This window comes from Sander lucioperca, chromosome 4 (genome assembly GCF_008315115.2).
Source record: "Sander lucioperca isolate FBNREF2018 chromosome 4, SLUC_FBN_1.2, whole genome shotgun sequence".
In the NCBI taxonomy this organism is placed as follows: Eukaryota; Metazoa; Chordata; class Actinopteri; order Perciformes; family Percidae; genus Sander; species Sander lucioperca.
Window position 1 is genome coordinate 36,123,027 of NC_050176.1, and position 18,154 is coordinate 36,141,180.

General features: G+C 41.3%; 1 protein-coding gene and 1 long non-coding RNA gene across 2 annotated transcripts in view; one reads left to right on the top strand and one right to left on the bottom strand.

Moving 5' to 3' along the window:
* Window positions 1–1,482: 1,482 nt before the first annotated feature.
* LOC118494922 lies at window positions 1,483–1,816 on the bottom strand. Its single transcript, XR_004897130.1, has 3 exons — window positions 1,773–1,816; window positions 1,619–1,695; window positions 1,483–1,533 (listed from the first exon to the last, which is right to left on the bottom strand). It is a non-coding gene; the product is annotated as an uncharacterized LOC118494922 (long non-coding RNA).
* A 3,752-nt stretch (window positions 1,817–5,568) lies between these two features.
* The window catches only part of LOC116036646 (sialoadhesin-like), a 31,370-nt gene continuing 18,784 nt past the window's right edge, over window positions 5,569–18,154 (top strand). Inside the window, exons 1-9 of the mRNA XM_036000608.1 lie at window positions 5,569–5,646; window positions 7,251–7,265; window positions 7,433–7,469; window positions 7,564–7,637; window positions 8,519–8,875; window positions 9,041–9,268; window positions 10,238–10,579; window positions 10,713–10,940; window positions 11,815–12,078. Of these exons, the coding sequence (XP_035856501.1) occupies window positions 7,568–7,637; window positions 8,519–8,875; window positions 9,041–9,268; window positions 10,238–10,579; window positions 10,713–10,940; window positions 11,815–12,078 (1,489 nt within the window). The 5' untranslated portion in view covers window positions 5,569–5,646; window positions 7,251–7,265; window positions 7,433–7,469; window positions 7,564–7,567. The remainder of the gene's footprint in view (window positions 5,647–7,250; window positions 7,266–7,432; window positions 7,470–7,563; window positions 7,638–8,518; window positions 8,876–9,040; window positions 9,269–10,237; window positions 10,580–10,712; window positions 10,941–11,814; window positions 12,079–18,154) is intronic.

Below are 18,154 nucleotides of genomic sequence, written 5' to 3' on the forward strand. Positions count from 1 at the left end.
ATCGGAGGGCCCCCGCCGGCCGGCTTAATGCCGGTGTTCGGCGAGATAGTATTTTGAGGCCACGAGATAGTATCTTGAGGCCACGAGATAGCTATCTTGTGTTTAACAGCATAAAAGTCCCTAAATAAAAAATTTTGAACTTGAAATTTGATGACTTCCTAGAATGACCCGAACTTTAGAAAAAGTGAAACATTACTTTTAGTCATATTTCCATGTAAGCTGTACACCACCAGGTTACAAAGATTGTCTTCAGGCCATTTCACACACACACACACACACACACACACACACACACACACACACACCACACACACACACACACACACACACACACGGTTCAAACATATTTATGTTTGGGTTGCAGATATAACAGCTACATCATTTAATAGCAGACAAATGTACCTAGTTTGTATCACATTTTGAACATGCTGGCTTAAAAGAGCTCCAAGATGCAAACAGAAATGTCAAATGTTACAACTATCCCCGGTCTCCCTACTGCTTACATTTATAACAGCTACCAGTATAGCGTTAGATGCCAGCCTGGGACCTATTCCATCAAGCAGGCTAAAGGCAAAGCCAAGCTTAAATGGCCAAGTCTGGCTAATATGAGTGAGAGTTCGGTTCCATCAAAGAGGCTGAGATTAGCCCAACTCAGTAAACCATGGAAACTATGACTGGCTAAGCCTCAACCATGGCTAAGCCAGAACTGTGGCTCAGGTTTCCGTTCCATCAATCTGAGCCTCAACCCTGTTCCACCAAGGTGGCTAATGTGAATGCCAGCCAAGTAACCATGGTAACTTATGCTGCCGGGCAAACCTGGTCTGTAGCAGGCTAAAAGTGAAGCTTAGCACCATCTATGATCAAAGAATGTCCAATAGACAGAAACAGAGTCACACAACTGTCATGGAATGATAAAATAATATGTAAAACATAATATAATATTTTGTTTTTATTATTTATACTAATATCAAATCAAAACCAAAGTTCAGTGTCTCTGACTAAGTGAGACACGACATAGTAGTGTTGAAACATTTGAATGTTATGTTGGTGGGTCACGCAGGTCAGGCTGTGGAGACAGAATGGAACATTAACTACAGTAAGAACAATGACCTTTTGCTGTGCATTTGGATTCATACTTACATCCTTTTCCATCTTCCTGATCTCAAGTTTGATCTTCTTAATCTGTAGCCTCTTATACTCCGTTGCATGGAGGAGATACCGCTTATAAATTGCACGGATGTCCTATGATGACTTAATGTGTCAGTGCAACCAACTATGCAGTTAATGGTGGGTAAAAGGGAATGGCTACTCACTTCACTTCGTCCAGCAGATGTAGTCCTCTTGCCAGCTGGGGAAGGCCTAGGTTCCTGCAGGAGGGTGTGTGGTACATTAAGGTGTGATTTTAACATTTCAAACAGAACCAGTACATTAATGATTAGGCTTACATCTTGGAGCTCACTGTCGACCGGTGAGCGTTTCATCATCGTCATAGTCATCATCATCATCATGTGGCTGTTGGCTTGGGCCTTCTCCCTGCAAATAGAGAAACGACAGTTAATGGGGGAGAGGGAGGGGGCTGACTGCATGTAGTGCAATGTTTCAACAGGTTAGGACCTACTGGGTCGACTTGGGTCCCGGCTGCATCCTCAATGTGCACTTGTGGTGGGTCAAGGAGAATAATTTGATCCCCTGTCACTATCAGACACACAGGTGCATAGTTAGTTATCCCTAATGAGGGTCTGTCACCAGAATAGGGGCAGTGATTGACATACCTTCAACATATGGGGCCCGGATCTCTGGGGCCACAGGGTTGGAGGCGCTCCCCCCCCCTCGATCCCAACTATCTTGGGCCCCTTATTTATCCCAAGGGCCAGGATCTCAGCTGGTGTGAGCTCCTCCGGCGGCGGTCCCCCACCAGTACCCATGGATGCAGTCTGCTTTCTGGTGGCTGCAAGACATGTATATATTCATAGCTGCGCATCTATTTTGACTGATACATTTCACATTACATTATGAAACACTTACCATTGCTAAGAATGTTCTTATATTTGATTTTGACCTGGTGGCCGGTCCTCCTCTGGCTACTGAGATTGCTTCTGTTGAGACATAACCGTGAGGGACACACACCATGTCTGCCCTATAGCACATTTCATACATAGAGGCAATTTAAAGAGATCATTCTTTTGATGTAACAAGGGTTAGGGCCTCCGATTGATAGGAGATAGATGATTGATTTGCTGTGACCTGCATTCACGTAGTTACTGTAACAGGGGTCCTCATCTCCATAGAATTGCTTGATTTGCTAAATGATTCTAGATAAATAATAATGCAGGAAATAAATTAAAGCTATCCCATCGATTTGCATAACAATCAGTTGATATATGTGATGAGTATCACTTTCTAACATTACTACTAGGGCTGCCAAATGATAAAATATGGATAATTTCACATAAATTGCAGTGAAACAATAATGCTATTTTAATTATGTTCATATGAATGTTACTTATTAGGGCTGTCTTTTTGTTCTTTGGGGATTTTCCTTTTAATTTTAGGGATTTGGTTGCATTAATAGGTCCACATAATTGATTAGTTTAAAACAAAAACCATCAAGAAATCAATTGGTAGATTATTGTCTACATATATTTTGTCCCTTTGATGGGGGATTTATATAACATGATGATGCTGAAATACTTAAATTTCTTTATCACTTACGCATTCAGCCTGTCGGCAATGTTCTGCCACGCCACATCCCTCACTTTATTGATTGCCGCGGTATTGCCCTTCTTTCGGATTATGTGGCTGTAATCCTCATATACCTCCATGAGGAGGGTTTGTTCCGCTGCAGAGAACATTTCTGCACGCTCTTTTCCCTTGCTTTTCGGCATTTTGGACAGTTTTCGTTCTCGACTAGAATGGGCTTTTTTTTTCCCCTGTGGGCGTGCACAAGTTGAGGCTTAACAGGTGAGGCTTGACTAAGTGTCAAGTGGAGCCAGCTGATTTCACTTGATGGAACGACTTGGAGCTAGATTGGGAAGTGGAGCTTAGTCAAGCTTCAAGCTTACACCTAAGTCTGGCAATTCTTAGCTACGTTGATGGAATACCCCCCTGTTTAGTTCTCTATTACTTGCCAGTGTGTTTTGCCTGCAACTGACTATTGATCTCTCTGTCATAGTAAAGGATTCTCTGATCTCGGTCCTGGAGACCCCGTCGTCTACACACACCATCTGGATCACAATCGTTCGGATCACGACCCACACTCGAGTCTGCCAGCCAGCTGGCTCTCTGTGCTGGTGTTCTGGATTAACTGGTGTTTGAATCAACTGGTGGCACATGTGTTGTAGGCGTTGAAGGGAATTATTTCTAAAATAAGGCCCTAAGGCCTGTCAAATCCAACTCCAGTTTATTAATTTCCATGCCTTCTTACGTCAGACTTAAGTTTACCAGGACACAAGGATCAATCTGAGACGAAGAGTTCAGTTAAGCAAGTTTACTGAAGTCCAGCATTTAAATCACAACACACGTGTGGATTCACAAAATGACTAAGTTTCCCTAACTTCAGACACCAGTATACAGAGTTCAAGTCAGCAAAGTCTATGTCAGATTATGAACCCCCCCCCTAACCATTTCCCTAATGCTTTATCATCTTCCTTGAAGAGGCGTCCCTCCTCTGTCTCCGGGCAGATCTTCCAGCTCTCTCACACACACACACACACAGACAGACCCAAGGGCCACCCCCTGCATTCCACCTCTCCGCCTGGTACAGAAAAACACATTCCTGAACTATAAGGTAATCAAAGCTTTAGCTAACCATCTGTGTCCCTAGTCCATACATTATACAGGGAATACAACTTTAATACTGAAAATAACACACCTAGATTATAGAAATATTTCTACAGCGTGTCGCTGGAAATAAATAATCTGATTGCTTCGCCTCACACACAACTCATCGGTGTTCCGTGAGAAACTACGACATGGGTCGTAGGGTTCCAGGGACATAAATTGTGTTACCGACCGACATGCAAGTACAAGCCGTTGTTACGAAAATACCATACGTTATCTAGTGAGGCTGTGTGTCTGTAACGCCACGGTATCCACTGACTGTAAACCACGGAGACAACGATCGCAGATCAACTTGTGACAACCAGAGTAGCCCAGTACACGCTTCACCGTGACATAACCAGAATACATTTAAAATGTCAGCAAATTGAGCCCCCACAGGAGCCATACAAGGCCAAACAATAGACGTACCAACAACACCTCCTCGACATGCATCACAAAAGCCACAGAAATTAACCAACTATGTAACTAATAGCAATTAGCCAAACGCCATCTGTGGTCCTAACATATTTGGCACATAATCCAGTGTGACCAACCGAACAAACAAGCTAACAAAACAAAGACACACAAGCGCACACCTTGTAACGCTGCCACACCTGTGCATAACGGTCATCCAAATCGCTGTAAAAACAGGTGACAGTCATGTTGAAGTAGGATGACCGAGTAGTAATGGAGAGTGATGTAACACATAAAGCTAAATAGTTTTATTAAAGTTTGATAATTGGGCCTGTCATGACATATTTATGACAGGTTATGTAGTCTAGGTTAATGTCAAGTTTACACAGAGATTGTTGTCGACGCTAAAGTCAAGTTGTCATGACAAAGACATCTCGCACAATGCTAACTTTGCATTAAAAGTGTCATAATTTACCGAATGACAATAACAGTCATGAACACTCAAAATGACTCCATGTTCATGAAAGGTATCATGTCATAATGACAGCGTCATGTCAGTCTTATGAACACTCCTTCAAATAAAGTGTTACCTACACGAGAACAGCCTTCCCAGAAGCCGTGCAGCTGAAGGAGTTTCTAACTCCGCCCAAACAGCTGACGAAGTCATGTGACGCTTCAGAGGAAAGGACGTCTCATCCCTCTAAACACATTTGCTCGTTGCCTCTCTCCTCCGATGATTTTCTCGTGTCTCCCGGGCCTCCTCGGTAGAAGGGACTAAGACGTGAGGAAGGGAGGCAAGTGGAGGCTTCAAGGAGGCAATTTAAGTGCTATGGGACGTACCCCTGGTCTGATCTGCTTTTGGGTTTTACTACAGCAAACCTGACACTATTGGAACTTCCTGATCTTAGTAAATTAAATGTCCAGGGTAAAAGACTTAAATGCAAATAGTTTCACTCATAAAATGTGAAAATAAAGAGCCAAAAGTGAATTTAAATGTGAGTGAACAATCAGGGATGGATGGTAAAATGTCTCAGGGTCCTGATTCAGTATCTGTGTGGCCCATTCAGGCTCCATCACTCTGAGCGCTCCCTCCACTGTCTGCTTTGAAGGCTGACTCCACCCAAACTACAAAGAGACACATTTTCTCCTTTACCTCCTGTGGTATCTAGCCATGCAGGTAGTTTCTGTTTTATTTGGCTGCATGCTGTGAGGTCTGAATGTTTTTTTAAATGTTAGGCCAAGGAGGTTATGTTTTCTAACCAGTTTGTCTGTAAGTTTGTTTGTTCCTTCCTTTTTCTGTCTGTCAACAGAATTACAGAAAATGTACTGGCCCCGTTTTCATGAAACCTGGTGAAAGGGTGTAGATCGGCCCTAGGAAGAAACCATTACATTTTGGAGCGGATCCGAACTACGGTTAGAATACACAAATTATTTCTCACTTTTATTAATGTTGTGACACAGGGCATTTGTGTTGCATGTATGTGGTGTCGGAATAATCAGAAAAATTAGTTTCAGACTGGGAAAAATCTCACTGCATTAGCATTGTGAAATAGGGCATGGCTTGGTGGAGGTCTGCACTCTCAGAGTTACCCTTCTAGTTTCCTGTTTTATCCCATTTTAAATGTAGGACATCTCTGTACACAGTTTATCCAACAGATCCATCTAAACAAGCCAAAGTCATTAAAATACTTTTTACTTCATACTTGTACCCCTTGTTTTGTGCCTTTGTCCTGCCCCGCCCTGATGTGTTTCACCTGCTGTACCACCTGTCCCTCATTTGTTCATTACCTCATGTATTTAACCTCTGTGTTCCCTTTGTCTCTTGTTAGATCGTTTTGTGTCCGTTTTGCGTCCTTGCCCTGCTAGTCTGTGTCAGTTTGTATGTGTCTGCATCAGCTCCTGTTAGTTTCAGTGTTTCCTGTTTTTGTACTTCCTTGGTTTTTTCTGGACTTTGTATTTTTGCCTGTTTTAGCCTCAGGTCTCCCTTGGTTTGTTTTTGTTCAATAAATCCCTGAGCTCCAACCTTCTGCCTACCTGCCTGCCCTCTCTTTGCATTTGGGTCCACTATCTTCCCTGCATCATAACAGATGTCATTTTCCATTCCCCTCTTATGATTAATACTCTGCTCTTCATTCTGTTCAATGTAACTGCCTCATGGTTCACAGGTCAAATACATTCCTGTTCTGTCACTACACCTGCAGACCAGTCTTGTATAAAGTACTCAAAAGCAATACTTGAGTAAAAGTACAAGTATCTTCCCAGAAAATGACTTTGGTAGAAGTTAAAGTCTCCTTTAAGAATATTGCTTGAGTAAAAGTCTTAAAGTATCTGATATTTACAGTACTTAAGTATTCATAGCAATTTTCTGATATTAAATGTACTTAAGTAGAAGTAAAAGTAAAAAAAAAAACTTTGATTATAAACTTTATGGCCAAAGGTGTGTAATGTTATCTTCATCACCACTGTCGTCGGGGTGGTCATCGTCTGTTACCATGGCGACAGAGCCTGCAGCAGGTGCTTCCATGACACTATCAGTCATTATGCTTCCTCCTCTTCTTCTTTAGTTTTGGCCTATGTTTTTTTTTTTTTTGCCACTTGGCCACAAACATCACGTCACCAACTGGAATGGAGCGTACATTATCTTGGCAATTTAGGAGCAATGATTCGCCAAACTTCCTTTTTTTCAGTGTAATAAATTTCTTCTGATTATATTTTGTAGTAACGAGTAACTAAGATGCTTAGGGGAAATGTAGTGGAATAAAAGTATACATTTTATTTAGGAAATGTAGTGGAGTAAAAGTAAAAGTTTCCGGAAATATAAATGACGAAGGAAAGTACAGATACGTGAAAATTCTACTTAAGTACAGTAGTGAAGTATTTGTACTTTGTTACATTACAACACTGCTGCAGACTGTGTGACATCCTGAATCAGTGCACATAGAGATGAACTGTCTGTTTTTCTCTTCTCTTTATGAATGCTCTTTTCTGGTGTCGGTGGGATGTTGGTGGTGAAACAGGTTTTCTAACAACAGGTCAATATTAGTTTCTTATTCTCTTTTTTGAAGTTAGTTTGTAAAACAACAAAACTTTGTTGTGGGTGTGTGCTGAAATGTGGCTCTTCATGCATATTAATGATCAAAAGAGGAAGGAAATGTAGTCTTTATCAGCCTGATATCTGTCTTCTGCTCACTGACAACAGAGGAGAGGCATCTTTAAAGACGACGTCCGTCTTCATTGTAAGTAGAAACAGTTTATTGATTAGTTTAGTGATACTGCATACCTCCTGTGTACATTATTTTATCTGCTGACATGTTTTATTGTCTCACACAGAGAGATGAGAGGAGCAGCTATGAGTTTAACTGCAGCAGCGAGTGGATTTGTTGTCTTCCTTCTCTCTGTGTCAGGTACTGTATATCTACAGTTACATTCATTCTTTAAAAGAGGGATTCTGGGAAAATGTGGGACTGAAGGTCATTATGTGTGAATAAGTGGATCAGAGTTGTGTGAAAGGCAAACTTCCAGAAACACTACAAATATTAGTTTTGTTTACAATTGTGGAAACTCGGCAGACGGTATCAGTTTAGTTTGATGTTGTGTTAATTGGACAGTATCTTTTAATTTTGTCCTTTGCATGAAGTAACTGTGTGCTAAGCACTTTTACATGCTGTAAACAGAGAATATTGTGGCTTTTATTCATAACTGTTCCCTCCTCACTCTGTGAAAACATATTACTGTTTAACCTGACCTCAGAGTGAACAGAGAGGAAACTAACCAAGAAATGTAGAGACTCATATACTTACTATTATCCCTGAAAATGTTTATGTGTATATATATATATATATACATCAGCTGTTCAACTTTTAACATATTTAACTTTTCCTTTGTGTTTAGACTTCTCTTTGCCTGTTCATTCTGGTTTAATTCTGAAATAACTTGAAAAAAAGTTATTGTTAACAGGAGTTGGAAAGTGCCTAAAAGAGGAACTTAAAACACATATGTTATGTATAATTCTGCTCTATCCTAGAAGAGTCTGTAAAATGTATTCATATTTTTTGTTGACATGTAAGAAGCACTTCTCAGGCTTATTTTAGCAAAGTTTTTTTAATGAAAGAACCAAAGCCAAAGCATCCAGAAGTAACACATATCTCTATGTCCCAACTATAATAAAATATGATGAAACCTGATGAAATTCTAAAATACAGTTAAATTAGACAGATGCATGATGAGGAACTTTTTATTACTTTTTTAATAGCTATGCTGCTTCCTGATGTTCTCTGTGTTACAGTGATACAGGGTCAGAATGGCTGGGGAGTGACTTACACCTCTACTCAGATCTGTGCTGTTAAAGGATCAACAGTGAACATACCCTGCAGCTACACATACCCATCCAGAATAAATGGCCTTGTTACCAAAGTTGAGAAAAGATTCTGGTTTACTGAGTTAAATAATGGTGAACCCGTGGATCTAACAACAACTTCAGAGTATTCAGGTCGTGTGCAGTATAACAGTAAAAACAACGTCTGCTCTCTGAGAATCTCAGACCTGAGAGAGAGAGACTCAGCTGAGTACAAGTTCAGGTTCACAACAAACCATTTAACAGGGAAATATACTGGTTCACCTGGAGTCACTCTGTCTGTTACAGGTAACTTTTCATCTGAATATTTAATAAATTACTTAGTGTTCAACATCTTGATGACAACATGAAAGTTACATGGGTGTATGTTGACAGTTCAGTCTAAAATGAAGACTTATGTTGTTCATTATTATTATTATTATTATTATTATTATTATTATTATTATTATTCAGGTCTCCAGGTGCAGGTGAGCAGATTAAAGGTTTACTGGTCCTCTAACTGGGCAGAGCTGAAGTGTCAGAGCAGTTGTCCTCTACCTGGTCATCCTTCCTACGTCTGGTACAAGAATGGACAGAACATTCAGGGACAAACATCTGATTCTTATTCAGCCTACTTGGATCCTGCAGACAGCTTTTCCTGTGCTGTAAGAGGACATGAGGACTTCCCCTCTCCTTCAGTGGGTGAGTTTACTTACAGTCTTCCTCTGACATAACACCATCTAGTGGAGCCTGAACTGCATGTAACTCAGTGGTATTTGGTGATTGGTGCAATTGAATGAAAACCTAAGCACTTATCAATTATCTCTTATTTCCTGACCTCACAATAAAGCTGTAAAAAAACAGCTCAAACTAGACATTTAGCAAAGCAAAATATGTCTGTTCTTCTTGAATCTGTTCTTTTAACTTCATTTGACACTTATTTAGCAATTATGACCCTTCATTTTAAAATGAAAACACTTCATGGGTCCAGGTTTAAACTAACATCTTTTTCTTCTGGTCCATCCACAAAACATGAGGGAAAAGAATGAAGTCAGATGTTCACAAGTCTTGAATATTTACGAGTTATTAGTGTTAGAAGATCTGTCAGATCAAGTTTCTTTGTGGAAGTGATGATGTCAGAAAATGTCACAGGAGGAAAAATCATGTCTGACACATTTTCATTATTTAATGCCCTCATGTATCTTATTAACCAGCAGAGGTCATCAGTAGACATGACAGTGTCCAAACACACTGAACCTCAATCATTTCCTTGTTTACTCCACTGAGTCAGTAACAAAGTGTCAAACTAGTAACCATGGTAACTTGCCATCATGTAGTTTATAATATAGAGGAAACTCAAGCTCCATCACCCACTTTCTGTTTCTATGAACTATTGTCAAGTTAAGTTATGTTCCACCAGGAAAACAAACTTGTCTTTAAATTAAATGTTGAATGTGTTCACATAAGATAAACTTTTCAGGCATTTTCTGACATTCTATATTTTATTCAGTTCTTGTTAGACTGATGCATGACGAGGACTTTTTATGACAATGACTGCAGATAATTAGTTCCTCCAGAACACATTGGTAGTATGATCCACTTTGTTTCATTTACTGATTGTTAATTGAAGTTATTAATTCATTGTGCTTCCTGATGTGCTCTGTGTTACAGTGATAAAGGGTCAGTATGGCTTGGGAGTGACTTACACCTCTACTCAGATCTGTGCTGTTAAAGGATCAACAGTGAACATATCCTGCAGCTACACATACCCATCAGCTGTAGGTGATGTTGATACTACAGTTGAGCAGAGATTCTGGTTTATTCAACAGTTTGTGGATCTGACAACAGTCTCAGAGTATTCAGGTCGTGTGCAGTATCACTCTGAAAACAAGGACTGCTCTCTGAGAATCTCAGACCTGAGAAAGAGAGACTCAGCTGAGTACAAGTTCTGGTTCATAACAAACCAAGGTGGGAACTATGTCGGTTATCCTGGAATCACTTTGTCTGTTACAGGTAACTTTTTATCCTGTGTGTGTGTGTGTGTGTGTGTGTGTGTGTGTGTGTGTGTGTGTGTATGTGTGTGTGTGGGTGTGTGTTGACAGTTCAGTCTAAAATTAAGACTTCTGTTCCTTATTCACATATTCAGATCTCCAGGTGCAGGTGAGAAGATTAGAGGTCTCCTGGTCCTCTAACTGGGCAGAGCTGAAGTGTCAGAGCAGTTGTCCTCTACTTGGCCGTCCTTCCTACGTCTGGTACAAGAATGGACAGAACATTCAGGGACAAAGATCTAATTCTTATTCAGCCTCCTTTTATCCTGCAGACAGCTTTTCCTGTGCTGTAAGAGGACATGAGGACTTCCCCTCTCCTTCAGTGTGTGAGTTTACTTACAGTCTTCCTCTGACATAACACCATCTAGTGGAGCCTTTAAAGGGGTGATAGAATGATTATATAGGGTATTTCACACTATCCCTTAAGGTCTCCTAATAGGATATGTAACATTGGTTGGGCTAAAAATTGCCCGAATGCTATTTTATTGGCCCTTAACTGCCCTGTGAATATGGCCCTATTTAGAACAAGAGCTTTTCTTCCAAATATGGTATGCTCATGAATATTTATATGAGCTGCGCGCTGATTGGTTTGAGCGAACCCCATAGAAACACATTGGAGACGAGACAGCAGGTCTCATATTTCAGACACTGCCATGTTTTGTTACCAAATTCACTTCTGAGACTTTTTTATGCGACAAATCAACTATATAAAGCTCAAATATGGGCCGTTTTACGAAAGTGATGGCTAATTGCAAATTTGGTAAGACGTGTCAGATTTCAGGAGGTCCACACAGTCTGACGAGACAGCGACAGCCCCGCTGCGCTCCACACCCAGGAGAAAGTCACCGTTTCTGGGTTGAGGAAAAATCATGTCTGACACATTTTCATTATTTAATGCCCTCATGTATCTTATTAACCAGCAGAGGTCATCAGTAGACATGACAGTGTCCAAACACACTGAACCTCAATCATTTCCTTGTTTACTTCACTGCGTCAATAACTGTGTCAAACTAGTATCCATGGTAACAGGACACCATAGTTTCTACAATCTGAGTTTCTAAAATAGAAGGAAGTGAAGTTTCACCACCCACTTTGTGTTTCTATGAACTAGTGTTGATTTAAATATCTTCCACTGTGAAAACAAATTCATCTTGGAATGAAATGTTAAATGTCTCTATGTCTCTATGTTTTCTCCTCCAGATGGTCCAAAGCTTCCCTCTGTGTCAGTGAGTCCCTCTGCTGAGATAGTGGAGGGCAGTTCAGTGACTCTGACCTGTAGCAGTGATGCTAACCCAGCAGCTAAATACACCTGGTACAAGGAGAAGCCAGACTCTAAATATCTCAGTAAAGGACCACGGCTCATCTTCAGCTCCATCCGGTCCTCTGACTCTGGACAGTATTACTGTACAGCTGAGAACGAGCTGGGGACGAAGACGTCTCAATACAAATTTATTGATGTGAAATGTAAGTGAAACGGCTCATTTAATAACAGTATTACTGTAAAGCTGAGAATGAATTAAGGAAATACATCAATATAAATGTGAAATGTGAGTAAAACAAAGCTCATTTAAAAACCATCATGTAACTAATGACAACTTGTTAAAGCTTTATTAGCCACTCCAGTGTTTAGTTGATCATGTTCTTTCTTCAGTTCTGCCTGTTTCCCAGTCTGCTGCTGTAGTTCACTGAGCTGCTGCAGTAGATGATGAAAAGAAAAGAGTTTTATTTACAAATGTCTCCCAGATCTGCACGGATGTTCAGGGGATTCAAACCATCAGTGATCCAGAAAACCACCTCAGACTTCTGTCCTGTTCTCAGTCCAACCCTCTTACACCAAATCTGCTCATCAATAGTTAATCAGGGCCATCATTCCAGTATTTACAACATATATCAAACATATTGTGTGGTATGATTTATTTCTGTTTCCCCTCAAAAATATGGAACATTCTTCTACTCTTCGGTTAGAATTTAATGTTTATCACTTAAGTGGTCCCAACAAAGAGATCATCCTGCTGCCAGTCACAAACCACCTCTAAAGGTGTGAATGTATGCTAACTGTGGTCTGTTTGTGTAGGTTGACAGACAGATTGCCCCAAAACATTTTTGTTCACAAAATACCTGCCCTTAATCCCAAATAAGATGTGACAAAGCCATGGTAACATTTAATATACATCATTATCAGATGTGAATGACATGAGTCTCTCTAAATCTCCTCCAGATGGTCCAAAGCTTCCCTCTGTGTCAGTGAGTCCCTCTGCTGAGATAGTGGAGGGCAGTTCAGTGACTCTGACCTGTAGCAGTGATGCTAACCCAGCAGCTAACTACACCTGGTACAAGGAGAACCAAACACTGCTTCAAGGACCAGAAAGAAGTTATCATTTCACTTCCATCAGCTCTGAGGACAGAGGGAACTACTCCTGCAAGTCTGAGAATCAATATGGACAGATTAACTCTTCTCTATTTGTAAATGTTCAGTGTAAGTCACAGGAGTCTGTCAAATATATGTGTCACACAAAATTCCTTCAAATTCATGTAGCCAATATTTATGGAATATAATCTCTCCTCCAGATGGTCCAAAGCTTCCCTCTGTGTCAGTGAGTCCCTCTGCTGAGATAGTGGAGGGCAGTTCAGTGACTCTGACCTGTAGCAGTGATGCTAACCCAGCAGCTAACTACACCTGGTACAAGGAGAATGAAGACTCACCAAAAGCATCAGGACAGATCTTCACCATCACTGACTTCAGAGCTGAACACAGTGGGAATTATTACTGTGAAGCCCAGAACAGAAGAGGACGTCAGAACTCCACCTTACATCTGACTGTTGTAGCAGGTAAGTTTTTACATTCAGCTACAACTGTAAACTTATCAGCTTGAATGTTTTCAGTAAGGGCAGGACATTGTTGAGGCCAAAAATAGGAGTTTGTTCCAGTTATCTGGGAGTCAGACTCCTCTGCCTTCCTAGAATCTCTGATACCAAGATCCAAGAAAGAGAACAGTCCAGATTTCAACTTGGGTGTGAAACAGGGCTCTCATGTCTTAATGTATCATTACATTTTTCTTCCACTAACAAGTTCATCAGCTCTTAAAATCATGTTTAGATTTTTTAAACTAAATGGATGTAATATAAAAAATATAATAAATAAAATATAATAGCCGGCAGCTGCCTTCAACCTCCTACCTAACAGTCGGCTCTATCGCCTAGTTTTTATTATACTAATAAAGTGTTTTTAAAAAAACAAAGATACATAAGTATTAGCCTCACGCTAATTTATCAAGACTAGGCCTACCGGCTAAACTAACGCTAGCTTCATGGCAACCTCTACACCTGGCGAGTCCCCACTCCCCCTCAGGATTTCCTCGTTGTTTAATAATACAAACAAAGAAATTGCTGACCTCAGGGAAGATGTTTGTCGGCTTTCCGAGGACTTAAAGACCAAAGATGCTTTGTTAACCGCCTGCTTGGACGTGGCTCATAATCAGTCGCTCCGGATCTCATCTCTCTCGGCGGCCTTCCAGGATACCGCGCCATGGGACCCAGCTGCCTGCCCACGCCCATCGTCCTGCTCGACACCGGTTATCAAGCCACCCTGGACTGAGGTGGTTTGCGGCCGAAAGAGAGCCTCGGGTAGGGCTCCATCGCCCCCTGCCCTCAGCCTCTCCAACCATTTCAATGCCTTGTCGGAGTCGGAACCGGTAGCGGCCAATGCGGCTCACCGGGCTCGCCCCGCTTCAAAGCAGACTGACCAGCCGTCGTCACGGAAGACGATTGCTACCGCGCGGCGAAAGCTTCTGAGGGATGCGGTAGTCAGACGGTCCGGTGGCCTACACTGCCTGGATCAGCCAAATGACAACGTTCCTCAAAAACAATCTCCACAACCGAACGGTAAGCAATCTTCCTCTTCTTTTCCCTGCCCATCTGAAACCGACACTGACTGTTTTGCTCCCGTCACCGGCCATCCACACCCCCCCACTCCTCGTCCGCTCTTCCCCCTAACCACAGTAATTATTGGAGACTCCATCACTAGAGACCTACGGTTTCATAATGCTGTCACACACTGTTTTCCTGGAGCCAAAGTTGCAGACATCCTGGCTAAAGTTGTGGACCTGATACCCTCATTTCCGTCCATTGTGGACATAACGACATGTCCACTCGGATTCAGGAGTGTGGGCGCACAAGGCGAGACTTTACCACTCTCATTGAGGCTTTAAAAAGCACTGGGAAGTCGTTTTTTATTTCGGGCCCACTTCCATCTCTAGGTCGCGGATCATGCCTCTTTAGTAGACTACTCTCCCTTAACACCTGGCTCCAGCTCACATGCAGCATTCACAAGATAGGTTTTATTGACAACTTCAATCTGTTTTGGGAACGTGGCTCCCTGTTCAGCAGGGATGGGATTCATCCCAATACACGCGGAAGCCAGATGCTACGTGGAAATTTGCACCACGCCCTGCATACCCAGACCTTTGATTGACTGTTTGCATCCCGTAAACACTCTCACAAGCACACTGACCAGACACACTCTCCCAAAGTCAATAATCAGAGATACAGCGCTACACGCCCCTCTGTGCTCCCTTCAGAGCAATCACCCATTTATAATCCCATAACCACGGTGTCTGTCCCCCGACTGAGACCGTTTAAACCAAACGCTAACAAAAGAGGTGCTATACTAAACAACCTAATTGGAATTAAAACAACCACTGCAACGATAGAACAGAATAGGAAAATCAAATGTGGATTATTCAATATTAGATCTCTGTCATCGAAAGCATTATTGGTAAACGAATTGATATCAGATAACCACATTGATTTATTCTGCCTCACCGAAACCTGGCTGGGCCATGACGAATATGTTAGTTTAAACGAAGCCACTCCTCCCAGTCATAATAATACCCAAATTCCACGAGGCTCAGGCCGAGGAGGGGGAGTTGCAGCCATATTTGACTCGAGCCTGTTAATTAATCCTAAACCTAAACTAAATTATAACTCGTTTTAAAGCCTTGTTCTTAATCTTCAACACCCAACATGGAAAACAGTACAGCCAATTATATTCGTTGTTGTTTACCGAGCACCAGGTCCATATTCTGAGTTTTTATCTGAATTCTCAGAGTTTTTATCATGTGTAGTCCTTCAATCAGACAAAGTACTTATTGTAGGTGATTTTAATATCCATGTGGACGTTGACAACAATAGCCTTAGTACTGCTTTCAATTCACTGCTAGATTCTATTGGTTTCAGTCAGAGGGTGCATAAGGCCACGCACTGTTTTAACCACACCCTCGACCTTGTGCTAGAATATGGCATCAAAATTGACGATTTAATAGTATTTCCGCAGAATCCTTTATTATCAGACCATTTTTTAATAACTTTCGAATTCCTACTACCAGACTATACGAAATTAAATAAAAGTTTCTACACTAGATGCTTATCTGACAGTGCTATAGCTAAATTTAAGGAAGATATTCCAACAGCATTTAACTCAATGTCATGCCTTAATATAACAGAGGACCGTTATGTTAACTTTAGTCCCTCCCAACTTGATAACTTTGTAGACGCTGCTACGGCCTGCCTACGGACTACTTTAGACTCGGTTGCTCCTCTCAAAAAGAAGATGATGAAGGAAAGGAAACTAGCACCTTGGTATAACTCCCAAACTCGTAAATTAAAACAAATCTCACGAAAACTTGAAAGTAAATGGCGTTCCACCAAACTGGAAGAATCTCGTGTAGATTGGCAAGATAGTCTAAAAAATTATAGGAGGGCCCTCAGAAATGCCAGATCAGACTATTACTCAACACTAATAGAAGAAAATAAGAACAACCCAAGGTTTCTTTTCAGCACTGTAGCCAGGCTGACAAAGAGTCACAGCTCTGTTGAGCCATCTATTCCTATAGCTCTGAGTAGTGATGACTTCATGACCTTCTTTAATGATAAAATTATAACAATTAGAGAAAAAATTCATCACCTTCTGCCCACAGCTTCTAACGGCTCACCATTGGGCGCAGGAGGGCTAGAGAGAACGATAAGCCATGATACATATTTAGACGGCTTTTATCCTATAGACCTCCAACAATTAATGTTAAGGGTCTCTTCAGCTAAGCCAACTACCTGTCTCTTAGACCCCATTCCAACGAGGCTACTTAAAGAAGCACTACCCGTGGTCAACACCACATTACTAGATACGATCAATATGTCCTTATTAACAGGTCACGTACCGCAGTCTTTTAAAGTAGCTGTGATAAAACCTATTCTGAAAAAACCCACCCTCGATCCTGAGGTCTTAGCCAACTATAGACCTATATCTAACCTCCCGTTTCTCTCCAAAATCCTTGAGAAGGTAGTCGCTAATCAATTGTGTGACTTTCTGCATAGAAATAGTCTATTTGAAGACTTTCAGTCAGGATTTAGAATGCATCATAGCACAGAGACGGCACTGGTGAAAATCACTAACGACCTTCTAACTGCTGCTGACAAAGGCCTTGTCTCCGTACTTGTCTTATTGGACCTTAGTGCTGCATTCGACACTATCGACCATACCATCCTCTTACAGAGACTGGAACATTTAGTTGGCATTAAAGGAATCGCACTAAGCTGGTTTAAGTCCTATTTTTCTGGGCGATCCCAATTTGTTAATATTAACGATACACCATCCAAATACGCTAAAGTTAGCCATGGCGTTCCTCAAGGCTCAGTGCTTGGACCAATCCTATTCTCTTTATATATGCTTCCTCTAGGCAATATTATTAGGAAACACTCAATTAACTTTCACTGTTACGCAGACGACACCCAATTATATCTGTCAATTAAGCCAGACGAAAGCGATCAGTTAGCTAAACTTCAAGCGTGCATTAAAGATATAAAATCCTGGATGACCCACAATTTTCTGATGTTAAACTCAAACAAAACATAAGTTATTGTGCTGGGACCCAAGCACCACCGAACTTCATTATCTAAAGATATAGCTACCCTAGATGGTATTGCCCTGGCCTCCAACACTACTGTCGGAAATCTAGGAGTCATTTTTGACCAGGATCTATCCTTTAACGCCCACTTAAAACAAACCTCAAGAACAGCCTTTTTCCATCTTCGTAACATTGCCAAAATCAGGAACATCCTCTCGCAAAACGATGCTGAAAAACTAGTCCATGCATTCGTTACTTCCCGGCTGGATTACTGTAATTCTTTACTATCAGGCTGCTCAAATAAGTCCCTCAAGACCCTCCAGCTGATCCAGAATGCTGCAGCACGTGTTCTGACAAGAACTAAGAAAAGAGATCATATTTCTCCTGTATTAGCTTCTCTGCATTGGCTTCCTGTAAAATCCAGGATTGAATTTAAAATCATTCTCCTGACCTACAAAGCACTAAATGGTCAAGCACCATCATACATAGAAGAGCTCTTAGTACCTTATTGTCCCACTAGAGCACTGTGCTCCCAGAACTCAGAGCTACTTGTGGTTCCTAGAGTCTCTAAAAGTAGAATGGGAGCCAGAGCCTTCAGCTACCAGGCTCCTCTCCTGTGGAACCAGCTCCCAACTTGGGTT